This window comes from Melospiza melodia, chromosome 1 (genome assembly GCF_035770615.1).
Source record: "Melospiza melodia melodia isolate bMelMel2 chromosome 1, bMelMel2.pri, whole genome shotgun sequence".
NCBI classification, from domain to species: domain Eukaryota; kingdom Metazoa; phylum Chordata; class Aves; order Passeriformes; family Passerellidae; genus Melospiza; species Melospiza melodia.
In genome coordinates this window covers 101,920,312-101,934,963 of record NC_086194.1, presented here as the reverse complement: position 1 = coordinate 101,934,963, position 14,652 = coordinate 101,920,312, and the positions used below count along the sequence as shown (strand labels likewise).

General features: G+C 36.0%; 1 protein-coding gene across 2 annotated transcripts in view; it reads left to right on the top strand.

Annotated features, from left to right (window-relative positions):
* The window catches only part of MARCHF6 (membrane associated ring-CH-type finger 6), a 44,214-nt gene that overhangs the window by 26,921 nt on the left and 2,641 nt on the right, over positions 1 to 14,652 (top strand). For both annotated transcript variants that reach the window (XM_063162820.1, XM_063162814.1), the window contains exons 17-25: positions 1,581 to 1,681; positions 2,377 to 2,514; positions 4,201 to 4,402; positions 5,818 to 5,887; positions 7,152 to 7,333; positions 8,663 to 8,797; positions 10,717 to 10,806; positions 12,206 to 12,338; positions 13,477 to 13,612. In XM_063162820.1, the coding sequence (XP_063018890.1) occupies positions 1,581 to 1,681; positions 2,377 to 2,514; positions 4,201 to 4,402; positions 5,818 to 5,887; positions 7,152 to 7,333; positions 8,663 to 8,797; positions 10,717 to 10,806; positions 12,206 to 12,338; positions 13,477 to 13,612 (1,187 nt within the window). The remainder of the gene's footprint in view (positions 1 to 1,580; positions 1,682 to 2,376; positions 2,515 to 4,200; positions 4,403 to 5,817; positions 5,888 to 7,151; positions 7,334 to 8,662; positions 8,798 to 10,716; positions 10,807 to 12,205; positions 12,339 to 13,476; positions 13,613 to 14,652) is intronic.

Here is a 14,652-nt window from a genome sequence, read left to right as displayed (position 1 = left end):
GAGGTTTGCTGAGCACTGCTGAGGATGCAGTGAAGGAAGGGTCGCAGACCGTCTTTGACATAAATGTTACATGAACTGTGTAAGCTGACACACCACAAACATTGTTTGATGTACTGTGTTGTTACACCTGAGCTGCTTTAAGCAGTGAAAGCTCAGAGAGATCCTGGTTTGTTACAGAGCCCTTCAGTATGAGTGGAGTTGACCTTTCCACCTTTCTGAGTATTCTGTCCTTAGATAATGGTAATTCTTCAGTTGCATGAAATTTCATGGTACATCAGGTGGCCCAAATACAAGCCAAGATCTACTGGTTGCTCATGATCTCACTTATGTTGTCACACATAAGTGTTGAACAGGCAGTTACTTGAACTTCACCTTTTGACTTGCTCAGCTGATTAATTCAGAATTTTCACTAGCCTCATGCTAAAATATGGGGTCCAGAATGGTAATCATTTACCATTTCAAAGAATAAATCACACCTTTCAAGCTCTGTTGATCTTTCTGTATTTTAAAGAGATGTCTCGTGTATGACATAAACTCTTATTTTTCAGGAAGAAGGGGATTTTTCTATTTGACCTAGTTAAACACAATTTTTTTTTCCACATCTTTAGTCTATTTCATTTATATGAAATGTAAGAATGTGTTTAAAATGTACTTAATTTTTCATCGGCTTCCTTAAGGAAACAGGAATCATAAAAGTGCATTGTCTTCAGGCACTTGATGTCCCCCACTGAATTTTGGTCTTTCAGTCAATTTGAAATGTGAAGAAATAGGAACTGAAAGGTCTTTTGATGCTTCAGCAGGTTGCCTAAGAAGTCAGCCACTTAGAAAAGAGAGGAATACAAAATAAGCAATCCTGTTGTTGGGGAAGGGGAAGAAAGAACTCTCTGACATTGCTCTAGCTGTCAGCAGGCTTATTCTGGTGCTTATTCAGCTGCAGTCCTATTTGGCAAGGGCATCACAGTCAACTGGTGTGCCTAGGATGGATTTGATTTTCTTCATAGTGTCTTCAGATGTCCTTCTGCACCTGAATGGGCAGCTGGAACAGTGTTGCTAACACAGGCCTGTTGGCTGTGGCTGGACAGTGCTTGCTCAGCATCCAGGCATTTTCTTTGCTGCTCTGCCCTGCTCCCTCACCTCCAGTGAACAAGCTGTAGGCTGGAAGGAGGGTATCCCTGGAACAGCTGACCTGAACTGACCAGAGGGATATGACATCATGCTCAGCAGTAAAAGCTGTGAGAAAGGAGGTTGGGAGGGGATGTTCATGGTTATGGTGTTTGCCTTCCTGACTTCCCAGGAAATTGTTGCTTGTCTGTCTGCTGATGGGAAGTAGAGAGTGGATTCTTACTGTTTTGATTGCTTACTTGGTGCTTTCTCTATTAAATTGCCATTATCTCAGTCTTGCCTGCCTTCTGTTTTGCCTTCCCCTTCAGCTGAAGAGGGGAATAAGCAAGCAGCTGGGAAGGCATTCAGCTGTTAGCCTGGGCTAGCCCACCACCCCAGGGAACATGTCAGAGATGAGTGGGAAACTAGGTTTGGTAGTTTCTACTTTTTGGACTAATTTGTTTACTTTATAATTGCAGATTGTCTTTGGATCAATTGTACTACTCATGCTCTGGCTTCCTATACGCATTATTAAGTATCTCCTGCCTAACTTTCTTCCATATAATGTTATGCTCTACAGGTGAGCATTTATTTTAAAAAGATGGGGTTTTTTTAATGTTTGTATAACTGGAGAAAGTGTATTTGCTCTCCCTGAGCATTAAAGTGACATTTTTTGTTATGTTATTTTGTCTTCCATTAATCTAATCTTCATTGTTCTAAGAGAAGTAAAGGGTAAAGGACATGGCTACATCATACAATGTGACAAATTAAAAGCTGCTTGAAAAAAGAAGCATTTTGTATTCCTTCCATAAAGATAACTATTTGGGGCTTTATGCCCTCAAAACACTTCCCATTTCAATTTTCTGATAGTGAAGTTCCTTTTGTGTTTGCTCTTTTAACACACTCATTCCTGATTGTCATTGCTTCAGGAGTAAAAGAATATCTGTAACTGCATTTTTTTAATGGTAGCAGTTTTTTCATATTTCTGAAAAATAATTCAAAGAGTAATTATAGATGCAAATAGGGATGCATACTATATTCTTAGATATAATCTTTCTCAATGTTTTTTTCCTAAATTTGTTATAAGCCAAAGTGGCTAACCTCTCTGCTCAGGGTAGTATATAGGGAAAAACCATAACAAAAAATGAAGAATTTTCCTTTTTGGCAAAATACAATGTGTTTTTGTATTGTAGTGGCATTAATAGGATTCAGTGTAAAATATTTCTATTGGGATGTTCCTTATGTTTGATTTTGTGCTCTTTCCATTGTTTCCAGTGATGCTCCAGTAAGTGAACTTTCCCTAGAGCTGCTTTTGCTTCAGGTGGTGCTTCCAGCTTTGTTAGAGCAAGGACATACAAGACAGTGGTTGAAAGGTCTTGTACGAGCATGGACTGTTACTGCTGGATACTTGCTGTAAGTACAGAAATCCAAAATCAACTACTACCACTGTGCCCAGTTGGGCCTTTACACATGAGGGGAGCTTTCCAGAAGGTTATCCCAACAAGTAGGTTTAATAGCTTTTCTACAGATAAAGACATTATGAAAAACTTCTATAGTGATTGCTTTCTTCTAAGCAGTAGATGTACATACTTCTGGACTAGCCTTTGACAAGTAATTCTTTTGGTATACCATTACAGCATTTGCTTAGTGAAAGAAATCTGTAAAAGTATGACTGACATCTTCTTCACTCCCTTATTATATGAAAATAAGGATATAAATATCAGCAGTGTGTTTCCATGAATCATCTAAATAAAATTCATGTGCACTTCTTAGATTTCTTACTATAAGAAGGAAAAATAATTTAGAACGTTGAGCTGAAGAAGTAAGCAACTTAAATTAGTGGTTTTAAAGTTGCAAGTTCAGATTTTAGAGAAGGATAAAACCATTTCTTTGTCAAATAAAGTAAGTTAATGTACTGCCAGGCAGAGTTCTAGCACTTGAAATTATTTTTTAGTTCATCACTTGTTTGCCAAATTAGTCAAGAAAAAAGTAAGGTTGATTTTGTTTCTGTACAGTTTTCAGTTTAACTTCATAGGATATTGGCATTCTCCCACCATGTTGCACTCTTAGAATAAGGAATTATTCTTTGCCAAGTTATGTCTGAGAAAGTGAGTGAATGAATGAAAGATTTTTTCTTCACTGTAACCCAAAATGTTTATTTTAGTTTCTCATAAAGAAACTCTGCTCACCTCCTCTTCTCTTGGTTTACATTTTGAAGAAGTTTTAATTATTTTCCAAGTTTTGATTATGTTTAAGTATAGTGTAACACGAGAGTTTTAGAGATTATGATAGAAATTACTTTTCTTACTCCACTGTTGCCGCTCTTTAGGACAATTGCAAATTACCTCCTCAGTAATTTTAGTTTAGCACATATGAAAATCTTCTGCTCTGTCATTCCCAAAAAGCAAACTGTTGGGTAAATTTCATTGCTAATAGAATATCTGCACATACTTTACTCTGCTAAAGCTGAGGAAAACTAAGTTCTAAATATTCAGTTTTAATCAGACTCAAATTTTGCTAATTGTATGTGTGGAAAACATCAACAGAATAATTTTTAAGTAGATTGATTTTTTCCTAGGATTGATATTCTTAAAAAGCTGTGAACAGGTTTGAGCAATTTAGAATCTTCTTGAAAGGCTCTGCCTGCCTCTGCAGTTTGACAGCACGTCCATAGCAATGCAGCACCATCCTTGTATGGTTTAGGTTTGAAGGCCCTTGTTTCCTATAGAGCTTGGTGATGGTAACATAAGAGCTGTTAGTAGAGCTGTGTGCTTACATGAACTGAAATATCCATGTCATTTTCCTTTCATGTGCACAACACCTTTAATACCAGGTGGTGTTTTTAAAGCAGTCAAACAGATAAGTGATCTTCCCTTGTGATGGGATTCTGACTGCATCCACAGCAGCACTTCCCTTCGATATTGTGTTTATGATGATATTGAGTATGTCACCAAAAAAGGCTTATTTTACTTAATCAAGATTCTGCCAGCACTCCTGTATTAGTTTTGTACAACCTGTATGGATTCTGGGTAGGCCTATATTTCTGTAAGTTTCTCATTCATACCAAACAGAACAAAACTGAAATTTTGACTGTTGCAGGGATCTTCATTCTTACCTACTTGGTGATCAGGAAGAGAACGAAAACAATGCAAATCAGCAACCTAACAACCAGCATGCTCGCAATAATAATGCCATTCCAGTTGTGGGAGAAGGTCTCCATGCGGCCCATCAAGCCATACTTCAACAGGGAGGACCTGTGGGTTTCCAGCCTTATCGTAGGCCTTTAAAATTCCCACTCAGGGTATGTATACCTAACACATCAAGAGAAAAGAAAAAGGCATTTGAGAAGTTTTCTTTTCTAAGAAAGATTTAGCCCATGTTGTCAGAATCACACGGTTGGTCCTGTTTTATGTGGTTTGCAGCTTTCAAAACATAGAGTTGCAGTCATGCTCATATATATATATATATATATATATATATATATATATATATATATATATATATATATATATATATGCCTGTAAGATCTTCAATTACAATTTTATTTACAGGTCCCATATATGTTGAGTATTATGTGTCAATGACATCTTATTTTCTTTACACTAAGTAATGGAGAGAAAGACAATAAGCCCCTCTCAAACAGGTAGTTCAGGTGTGCCTCTAACAAGGCATGGCTTTCAAGGGGGCATACTTTGGTCTTGTAGCTGAAGGGTGTTTAGAACTATTTTGCTTCATTAAGAAAATAAACAGAGAACTTCTGTTGCTTCTACATCTGTATTAAATATAGAAAGGCATCATATAATGCTTGAAAGTTCTAAATCCTTAAAATTAGAAAGGAAATTTTATTGGCAAATACTTACATTTCTAGAACAATATACAGCTTAAACTAGATAGCTGTTTTGTTGTTAGTAGAACTCTGAGTTAAATATAAACTGCACCACAGCTCACTTAGTGTGGTTTCAGGTGTAGCTGAAGAATGGAAGTAATGGCTAACATTGGGTCAGTGTGGTATTGCATCTGAAGGTTCCTTCCTTTATACCCAAATGTCTTGTCAAGGAAAGTCTGTTCCAGATTGAACTGTCTCTTGGCAGTCTGTTGGAATAAGGTGTTAGCTGTCCCATAGCAAGCTTGCTTGTTGTGTGGCTTTGATAATTAGTGAAGCAGAACTTCATAGCACCTGGTGCTTGAAAAATATTTTAAAAAGTCAAGTACATAGTAATTCTCTGGTAAGGTGAAAACCTGGCTGAGGAGTAATCAGCTTCACTGTCAGCTTCTGGTCACAGAAACCTGAGCACATCTGGAAGAACTTTGTCAGCAGCGTTTTCCTTTTAAAACCACTGTCTTGCTCATATGGCATACAGAGCTAGAAATCTTTCAGGATTATATGGGAGTCATGCTGCTCAGTGCAGAAATTGAGGTGGTCTTTTTTTTATGTGACAAAGCAAAGAACTTAAGTCATTCTGGATTCATATGTTATTTTTTAATGTTGGAACAGTTAATGGAAAGTCTTAGAAATACACAACACTGCAGGTGTTCTGCATGTACTGGGGTTAGGTTTCTTTTTGCTGATTTATTTATAGTGAAACATCAGTTAGTATTTGAACATCCTAGTTTAGCTGCCTTTCTAGGATAATGTATTTTTTGTGCTGGGATTTCTTGGGGTTTGGTTAAATAACTTTCTTACGCACTTCCCTTCCTTTTTTTTCCCTTTTTCAGATATTTCTTTTGATTGTTTTCATGTGCATAACATTACTGATTGCTAGTCTTATCTGCCTTACCTTACCAGGTGAGTCTATTACAGTAAACTATCATTAAAAACAACTCAGTATGTTGCCATGGCCAACCATGGCAGATGTTTTGAAACCATTGTTTGAAATCAAAAGGCAAAAATATGGAAACTAGTCTAATTTTTAATAATTTGTTGTCAAATTGTAATCTAAAAATCTAAACAACGGAGATTGCCATTCCCTTTTTGTTGTAGAATAATTTTCTTCTGAGGACAGGGCTTCAAGTGCTTCAATCTCAGTAGTATTGACTGGAAAATAATTGAAATTCTTGCACCTGTTTTACTGTTTCGAGAAGGAAAATATGTAGATTGTTACCAGGTCTTCTACAGTATTTTCTTTAATTAAATATTCTGAAGGTGCCATTTTTGAGTACTGCGAGGAGCAGGGGGTTGGACTCCATGATCCTTAGGAGTTCCTTCCAACTTGAGATACTCTATCCTTCTGTGATCTTGACACATCACTAGGAGATTTTGTGAAGTGGCATGTATATCACTTTAAAATGTCCAAATAAGTACTTCAAGAACACTTGGTATTTTTAAAAATAATTTGGAGTAAATGAAGCCATGTCAACCAGCATAAATTTCATAACCTGTCTGCTGTAATACTATGTAATTTATTACCTTCTTCTATTAATGAAGAATTTCATAACCTGTCTGCTGTAATACCATGTAATTTATTTCTTCTACTAATGATCCTAAAGTCAATAATGAGTTAAGATCAAAGTTATAAATTCTGTGATTGTTTTAGTAGTAGGACATAAAATAATTCCACTGTAATACTAGGGAAATGAAAACACTATTAAAAAATGAACTGTAGCAAATCAGTCTCCCATTTTTGTCAGAGAACTTCAGAAGCCCCATCAGTAAGTCTTAAAAAATTACATGAGACAGTGAAACGACCCAAAGATAGCTCATATAATTTAAGTTCAGGCTTACACACTAATGCATGATCGCCGTTGCAGTTTTGAAGATCAGTATTTAGGCTCTGAACAGTGCTTTGTTTTGCTGTAGCTCAGGTCACATTGCTGTCCTAATGAAAATTTAGGTGGAAAAGGATTTCTATGTGTTTATTTGGCATAATTTTTGAAACCCTTTGCATAGTACTTCATACCTTTATGCATTACGAGTATAGTACCAAAATAACTGTTTTATGAGGAATAATATTTATGCAGGAATATTTCAAATATATTTGCTGAGTACTTTTTTAATCCTTCCCTAATAGATCCAGAAGCATTACTGTATGTAACAGTGCTTGTGTTTGCAGTGTTTGCTGGCCGGTGGTTAATGTCATTTTGGACGGGGACTGCCAAAATCCATGAGCTGTACACAGCTGCCTGTGGTCTCTATGTCTGCTGGCTGACTATCCGAGCTGTGACAGTGCTGGTGGCCTGGATGCCACAGGGTCGTAGAGTCATTTTCCAGAAGGTCAAAGAATGGTCTCTCATGGTGAGTCTTGAGAAAAAGTTCTACTGAACTACCAAAATTTAGCTAATGGCACTTGTTTTATTTTTTGCTTGGAGGCTTTACTCTGTCGTATGTACTACATTTTGCTTTTCAGACCATTTTGAAGCTTTTGCAGCTTACGTTCCCATTGCCTAGGCTAACTGTTTTTGGAAGGCAATCAGTGTAAATATGTTTGGGTGTATATATGTTTAAATATATGTATGTGTATGTTTTTCTGTTTTCCTTTAAAAGTGAATTTATTGCATTATTATGGCATATGTTACATGTTCTCAAAAACATTTACATTTTCACATACACCTGGAAACTTAACAATTTACTTGTTTAGTTACATGAAATTATCAAATGGGAAAACCTAATAAAGCTGATAGATGATGATGACCATATCTCTACAAAGTAGCTTGATGCATATTTTCAGGAAGATCTTTATCAGCTGTTGAACTTGCATGGTTCAAATAAAGATATTTTCCTCAAAAATATTAATTATGAGGAGTTGGCATTCTCAGCCTGAAAACAAATTCATACCCCAACTTTTTATCTTGGTGTTGATTTTGAGGATTTCTGTAGTAGATTTCTTGCTAGTTCCTTTAAACATCAATAGCATAAATGTATCTTGTTATGGACATTTTAATGTATTTATTGAATTGTTACACTGTACATGTTCTTCATGTACTACCATGTTTCCCAAATACCTCATCCATCGTTTTGATTTTAGCTTCTTCAAGAAAATTCATAGCTAAAGCTTAATTTCTACTTGTTCTTTGCTGCTTCTTATTATCTTAATTAAGTCAGGCTACTTTGTATGATGCAGTTAAACTAGGAGAATTTTAGAATAAAGATTCAAATACTGTGTTCTGAGTCCTCCATTTTTAAGTCAAATATTCCATAATGACTGAATTTTTAAGGTTGGTTTTGTTCCAGAGAAAAAATTTGCAGCCTTGGATTTTTATTTTTTTTAATTTCCCAGCATATGAGCGAGCATATGCAATATATTGAAGTGCCTTTGGACAGTATTCCCTATTGATAACAGTCAATGTGACTGTGGTTTAGAACTATATGAAAACTAGTAGGCACAGTCATGGTTTTTTCTGGAATTCCTTTTCCTATGGAATAGGACCCAATCTTGAAAACTTGCATTGCAAAACTATGCATGTAGTAAAAATTGTTTCTAGGGGTGTATATGTGTGAAATAGAGGTTTATGTAGTTTTGGGGTTTATTTACCGGGGCTGTGTGTTTATGTTCTAATTACATTTTTTAATTTAAACTAAGAATCCTCTGGCAAATACATTAATTAAATGTCTTGGGTTTTTTAGATAATGAAGACATTGATAGTGGCTATACTGCTCGCTGGTGTGGTTCCACTTTTGCTTGGTCTTTTGTTTGAACTGGTCATTGTCGCACCTTTGAGAGTTCCTTTGGATCAAACACCTCTCTTCTATCCCTGGCAGGTCAGTTGCTCCCACTCTTTTGCTGCTGTTGATGTAAGGAGTATGGGCTGCCTTGCTTCATGTGGATTCGGTGCTTCAGAGCATTTTCCACAAATGTGTTTGTATGTGGCAGAGAAAAGGCAGCTAGTCTGGATGTGAGAATTATTTGAACCAAAAGGATATGCTGAGGAATTTAAACTATGAAAAGCTGAACTGTTGTGAGATGACATCAGAGGTTGCATTTCAGTGATCAGCTATTTTTCCAGTAGCATAATTGTAAAGTTATGTAAGAAGTTAGTATATCTATATGTATGTGTGCACAGATGCACATACTCTAATCCTGCTGGAAAGCTTTCTGCATACAGTTATGCAGCAAGAGGTTCTGGTATTTTTTTTTTCCTTGAAAGACTTTAATTCAGTGATGAGGCACATTATGAATGTAATTTTTAAATTATTTAGGGTCGTGCTGATTTTGGCCTGAGTTGTCAAATCATTAATACAAAATTTTGAGGTAGTTATGTGTTATTACTCTTCAGTCACGTCTCACAGGCTGAATGCAAATTTCTGTCCTGCAAGTTGGGAGATGAAATGAAGATACAGGATTGAATGACAAATGCTTCCATCACTTTAGAAGTCATAACTCAAACAAACCCATCTGAGGGAACCATAACTCAGGCATCTAGAATGCCATTACTAAATAAGAAGAGAGTGTTCAGGGACAGTGACTTTCTAAGCTGCCCTAAGCTTTCATTTACTTTCAATGTCCAAATGTTTAAAAGCCGTAATGCAAAGGAGAATTTGGCTACAAATTTAATTATTCCATTATTTTAAAATCCAAGTATATTTTTGAGCTGAGTAGATGACCAGAAAATCAGGACATCATATAATTACAGTGGTAGATGATCATGGTTTCCAAACAATTTTGGAAAGAATTTGTAATGGTAGAGATTATAAAAATTCTTTAATATTGCATAATAGTTCCTTAAAAGTTTTAAAAGAAGTATACTGATAAGCTTTATTTTCATGTAGCAGAACTTCTTCAAAATATAGGATAAGTGTGATTTGAGACTTGTTCTAAATGAACAAGGAACTATCAAAATTGAGACAAATTTCCATTTTTCCCAAAAGAGTTATGCAGAGGTTACATTCTTAAATAAACATGAATCAACTTTAATACTGGTGCTTTTTTTGTAACAATTTTTAAAATCCTTTAGAATTGGCATTAACAAAAGTTGTCTTTTTAAATAATCAGTTCAAGAAAATGTATTTCCCCAGCAGGTTAAGAAAGTTAATTTTTGGCAGGTTTTGTTGAAAATCTCTTACAAATATCTGTAATCCAGAAAGGATGGACTTACGATGTGAAGTGTTTACTAGAAGCCAGTAGTTACAGTGTCCTAATTCCATACCATAATAAGTGCAGTTTATGTCAAAACAAAAATTTTCCATGAAAGAGTATGACTTTTTTTGTTAAGACCATTGTTTTGCTTTAAGCTTTCTTACATTGGGTAGGGTTTTGGGAATAATTAAACTTCAGAAGAACTTGTTTCCTAATGCATGATATCATCTTTGTATCTTTTTTTATTCTTCTATAGAGAAAGGAAATTAATTTCCTTTTATGTAAGTTAGTTTTTAACCAGAATGTTAGTCAATTGCTTTAAGTCTAATGCTTTTATTTTGTATTTGCCTTTGGTTTAATAGAAGTAGTGATTTTCCTGGTCCCAGGGAGCTAAATTTACAGATGTCAGTTAATCTTGAGAGCATTCTCTTTTTCATAGGAATTTGCAGATGATGTCATCTCTGTGGATCAATGTCTCATGTAAATGGAAAAATAATTATATTTTCACTTATAAGTAATATTAACACATTGCTCTTAAAGCTTTTGGTTGCCAGACTTTTTAAAGATATGTTATTGCTAACACTATACATTTTTACAAAATTAGGACTGGGCTCTTGGAGTTCTGCATGCCAAAATAATTGCTGCCATAACACTGATGGGTCCCCAGTGGTGGCTGAAAACTGTTATTGAACAGGTAGGAAAAATTCTTCATGTGAATTATCTGCAAAATACATTTTTTATGTTTCTAACTGTGTGTCAAAAACCAGCGTTACTCTTGCAGTAATGGGTAATTGAGTAGAATTCAACTAGTCTTGTAAAAACCTTTTAAATTGTATAGCCTAATCCATTAAGGTACACTTAACAGTAAAACAAAAAATCAGAAATCTGAATTCAAGAAAATGCTTTGTATACATATATGCGTTTTTCTCAGGTTTGTAATAAAATTAGAAAGAAACATGATTATTTCTTCAGATGAAGTGTATGTGTCCAAATACTTGTCCAAATATTGGGCAGTATTTACATCCACAAGTCAAGAACACAGAATTTTACTTTTTCTGCAGCTGTAGGGATTACCCCATTCATAGATCACTAGAGATGAAAGACACAATTTCTGTTCCCCTTTGATTATTAAGCAACACAGAACAGTTTCTCTGAGCAGTTTAGAGGCACATGGCCTGTAGCTTTGTTAGAAGTATTTTTTTTCTTGATTATAACTGTTAAATTCCATAGTTGTCATCTCAATGAAGTATCTCAGTTGTTTGTCAGAAGGTAATTTTTCAGCCCTGCACTGTATGTGATGCCTGTGGTGCATGTCCCAACCTCTGTACACAAGGTGCCCCTCATGAGTAAGTCTAGCACACAGTCCATTATTAAATCACTTCAGCTGCCACAGTGCAGAAATATAGTCTTAGTCTGGGAGTATGTTTGATGCACACCACGGCTCCCTGTTCCATTCTGAACGCTCTCCATGGGCTGTTTACCCACCCTCCTGAGCCTTCCAGGGTGTGGCACAGCCTGGCTGTGGCCATTGTTTAGCTGTAGCTGGTAGCCATTCAAAACTGCTTTTTTCCCATGCTTAATCTGGTTGTGTTTTGACCTTAGCTTCTGGTAGTAACTGGAGAAGCTTAAGAATGTGGAGGCCTTTTTTTTCAGGCACAGACTCTATGTACAGAGGCTCTGGTCTGCCCCACCAAATAAAATAGGATCCTATTTTCTGCCCATTACAAAATGTAATAATTTATTCTATTAGCCAATACAGGCTCCTCTTCTAGTAAGTTAAGAGCGCAAAGTGATCCCAGGTCACCCACAGAACCATTGTCCACAGCTCTATGAAATGATCTTTCAGAAGGTCTCTTGCATTCCTGCAGCTGAATCTCAACTCTGTTCCAGTTTAAGTTGGTCTCTTGGGCATTGTTTAAATGATTTCCTGGAACCTTCATGATGTAAATTGGCAGAGTTTTTTCTTCTTCAGCTGTGGTCATGGAAACACCCATTTCCTTTCATAAGGAGAATTGTGTTAAACCTTCTGATTATTACTGTAAGTGCAAAGCAAGTCTTTCTTAATTGATCTGTTCTAACTTGTTCCATTTCAGGTATATGCAAATGGGATTCGTAACATTGACCTACACTTCATCATCCGTAAACTGGCAGCGCCCGTAATCTCTGTCCTCTTACTTTCCCTGTGTGTGCCGTACATCATAGCTTCTGGTGTTGTACCTTTACTGGGTATGTATGCATTCAGAACACCTGTTTGTCATCTCATGGTTTACAGCAGGATAGATATGTTTGTGGAAATAAAACTTCAAGCTTTAGTTTATTAAAAAAACAAAACCAAAGAAACCCACCACAAAAATGCAAACAAAAAACTCCTGCTGAGAAGTGTAAATGTTTAAAGACTTCCAAGAATCACACCATGTTCCAGGAATATTCAAAATACTTCTTGAACTCTGTCAGGCTTGGTGCTGTGACCACTTCCCTGAGGAGCCTGTGCCAGTGCCCAGCCACTCTCTGGGGGAAGAACCTTTTTCTAATACCCAGCCCAAGCCCTTCCCTAACATAGCTTGAGGCTGCTCCTTGGGTCCTGTCACTGGTCACCGCAGCGAAGAAATCCGTGTCTGCCCCTCCTCTTACTCAAGAAGAGGGGCAGACACTGATTTCTTCTCTGTGCATTTTAGGTATCTAGCTAGTTTGTGAAAGGAATGATTAATTAATTTTTTTCTTTGGACTATCAGCCTTTGATTTTAGTCCCTCTATATACTGAGTTGAGGCCATCTTTTTCTGACTTGTCAGATTCTAAATAAAGCTTAGAACAGGTGAAAATCATGGGTTTGTTTTGAGGTTTTAATAGTATTAAAATGTAAATTTTAAATATATAGGGTTTTTTCAGACTTTCCTATCTCCTAATAATTGAGGTAAATAATTTGATTAGAACAAGGGTATATAAGCTTTTTCATCAAGACTTGTCTTGTACTAGTTAGTTTCGATGTTAACATGTTCAAGAAGTCCCGCTTTATTCTTCAGTCTCACTTGAATGCCGACCATTATTGCATTGACTTTTCTGACACAAGGACAAGTCAGTAAGCAGATAAGCAGAAGTTAATAGGCAAAAAGAACTGATAAGCTCTTTTCTTTTTCTACTCTGGATTTTCACCCTGTTAATGGAAAACTTTCCACTCATAGTGCTTCAGATTAAAAAGAACAGCAGCTGTCACATTGGATCTTTGAACTAAATGGATGTGTCATTTATTTCACAGCCCTTCTACTGAAGTTACAGTATAGCAAAAAGTATGGAAGCAAGAAGTGAAGCAGAAATATGTTAGTTGAGCAGTATTACAATGTCTAAGGATTGTGTCTTGTTTTGTAGGAGTTACAGCTGAAATGCAGAACCTCGTTCAGCGACGCATTTATCCTTTTCTGCTTATGGTGGTGGTTTTGATGGGAATTCTGTCCTTCCAAGTCCGCCAGTTCAAGCGCCTTTATGAACATATTAAAAATGACAAGTGAGTATATAGTGGGGTTTTTAAAATTTTTCCTCTTTATATGTATCTATATATGTGAATACTTCAGGTCAAATTCAGGTGTTGTAAATACGTAGGACTAAAAGGGTTTTTAAGAAGTTTTGTAGACAAATGACGCTCTAAAACAGACAAAGTGTTCTTGGCGGATGTTTTATCTGTGGTTCAGGTAGATAAACACAGGGATAGACTGTCTTTATAAAGGGAAGACACTCCCCATGTCTAACATGAGTGTGTTTTCCCACAAATGAAGCTGACTGTTGGTCTCACCTGTAGTCTTGAATAACAAGTGACTATAATGAATTACAACATACGTGGAAGTTAAAATAATCTCAAGCTGCTGCTTATAAAACCATTTCTTCAACCTTTTCTGTATAACTGTTTTTCTTACTCTTTGTACTTATTAGTCCAGCTAACCTGTTAAAGAATGTTCAGTTGTTTTGATAGTTTGTCCTTACCAAATTTTGAGTGATTTTCTGATGTTTTCAGTAATTATTACTCTGTATTACTCAGAAGCCTGATAAAAATAATAATTTTCCTATTATTTTCTGGTTATCTTGCTTAGTTGAACCTTTTATTTGTGTTATTAAATTATTTTTGGTGTTACCCTAATTTCCTTTTTTATGGATTAAGAAGATTAGCAATTGATCTAGCAACTACTTCATAGGTGTGTAGGGCTCTTGTACACACAGAACTAGTATGCAAATAGGAAGCATGAAAAGAAATTTAGGTGGCAAAAAGCGTGGAATAGTGATATAGAGGAAGCAAGGAATAATGTGAAATGTATGAAAACTGTTAAGCTGCTCTGATAGTTAACTTCCTTTCAATATCACACTAAAGGAAGCCTGCAGCCCTTAAGCTTTCCATGGAGTAGCATCAGGATATTTTCTTTCCCTTTAAGAAAGCTTAAGGACCAGCTAAAATTGTTCCTTTACAATTTATAGAATAACTTTTTATTGAAATGAAAACATTACTTTGGCAGCAAAGGAGATAGAGTGGATTTGTGTTACAAAATAGTATTCTCT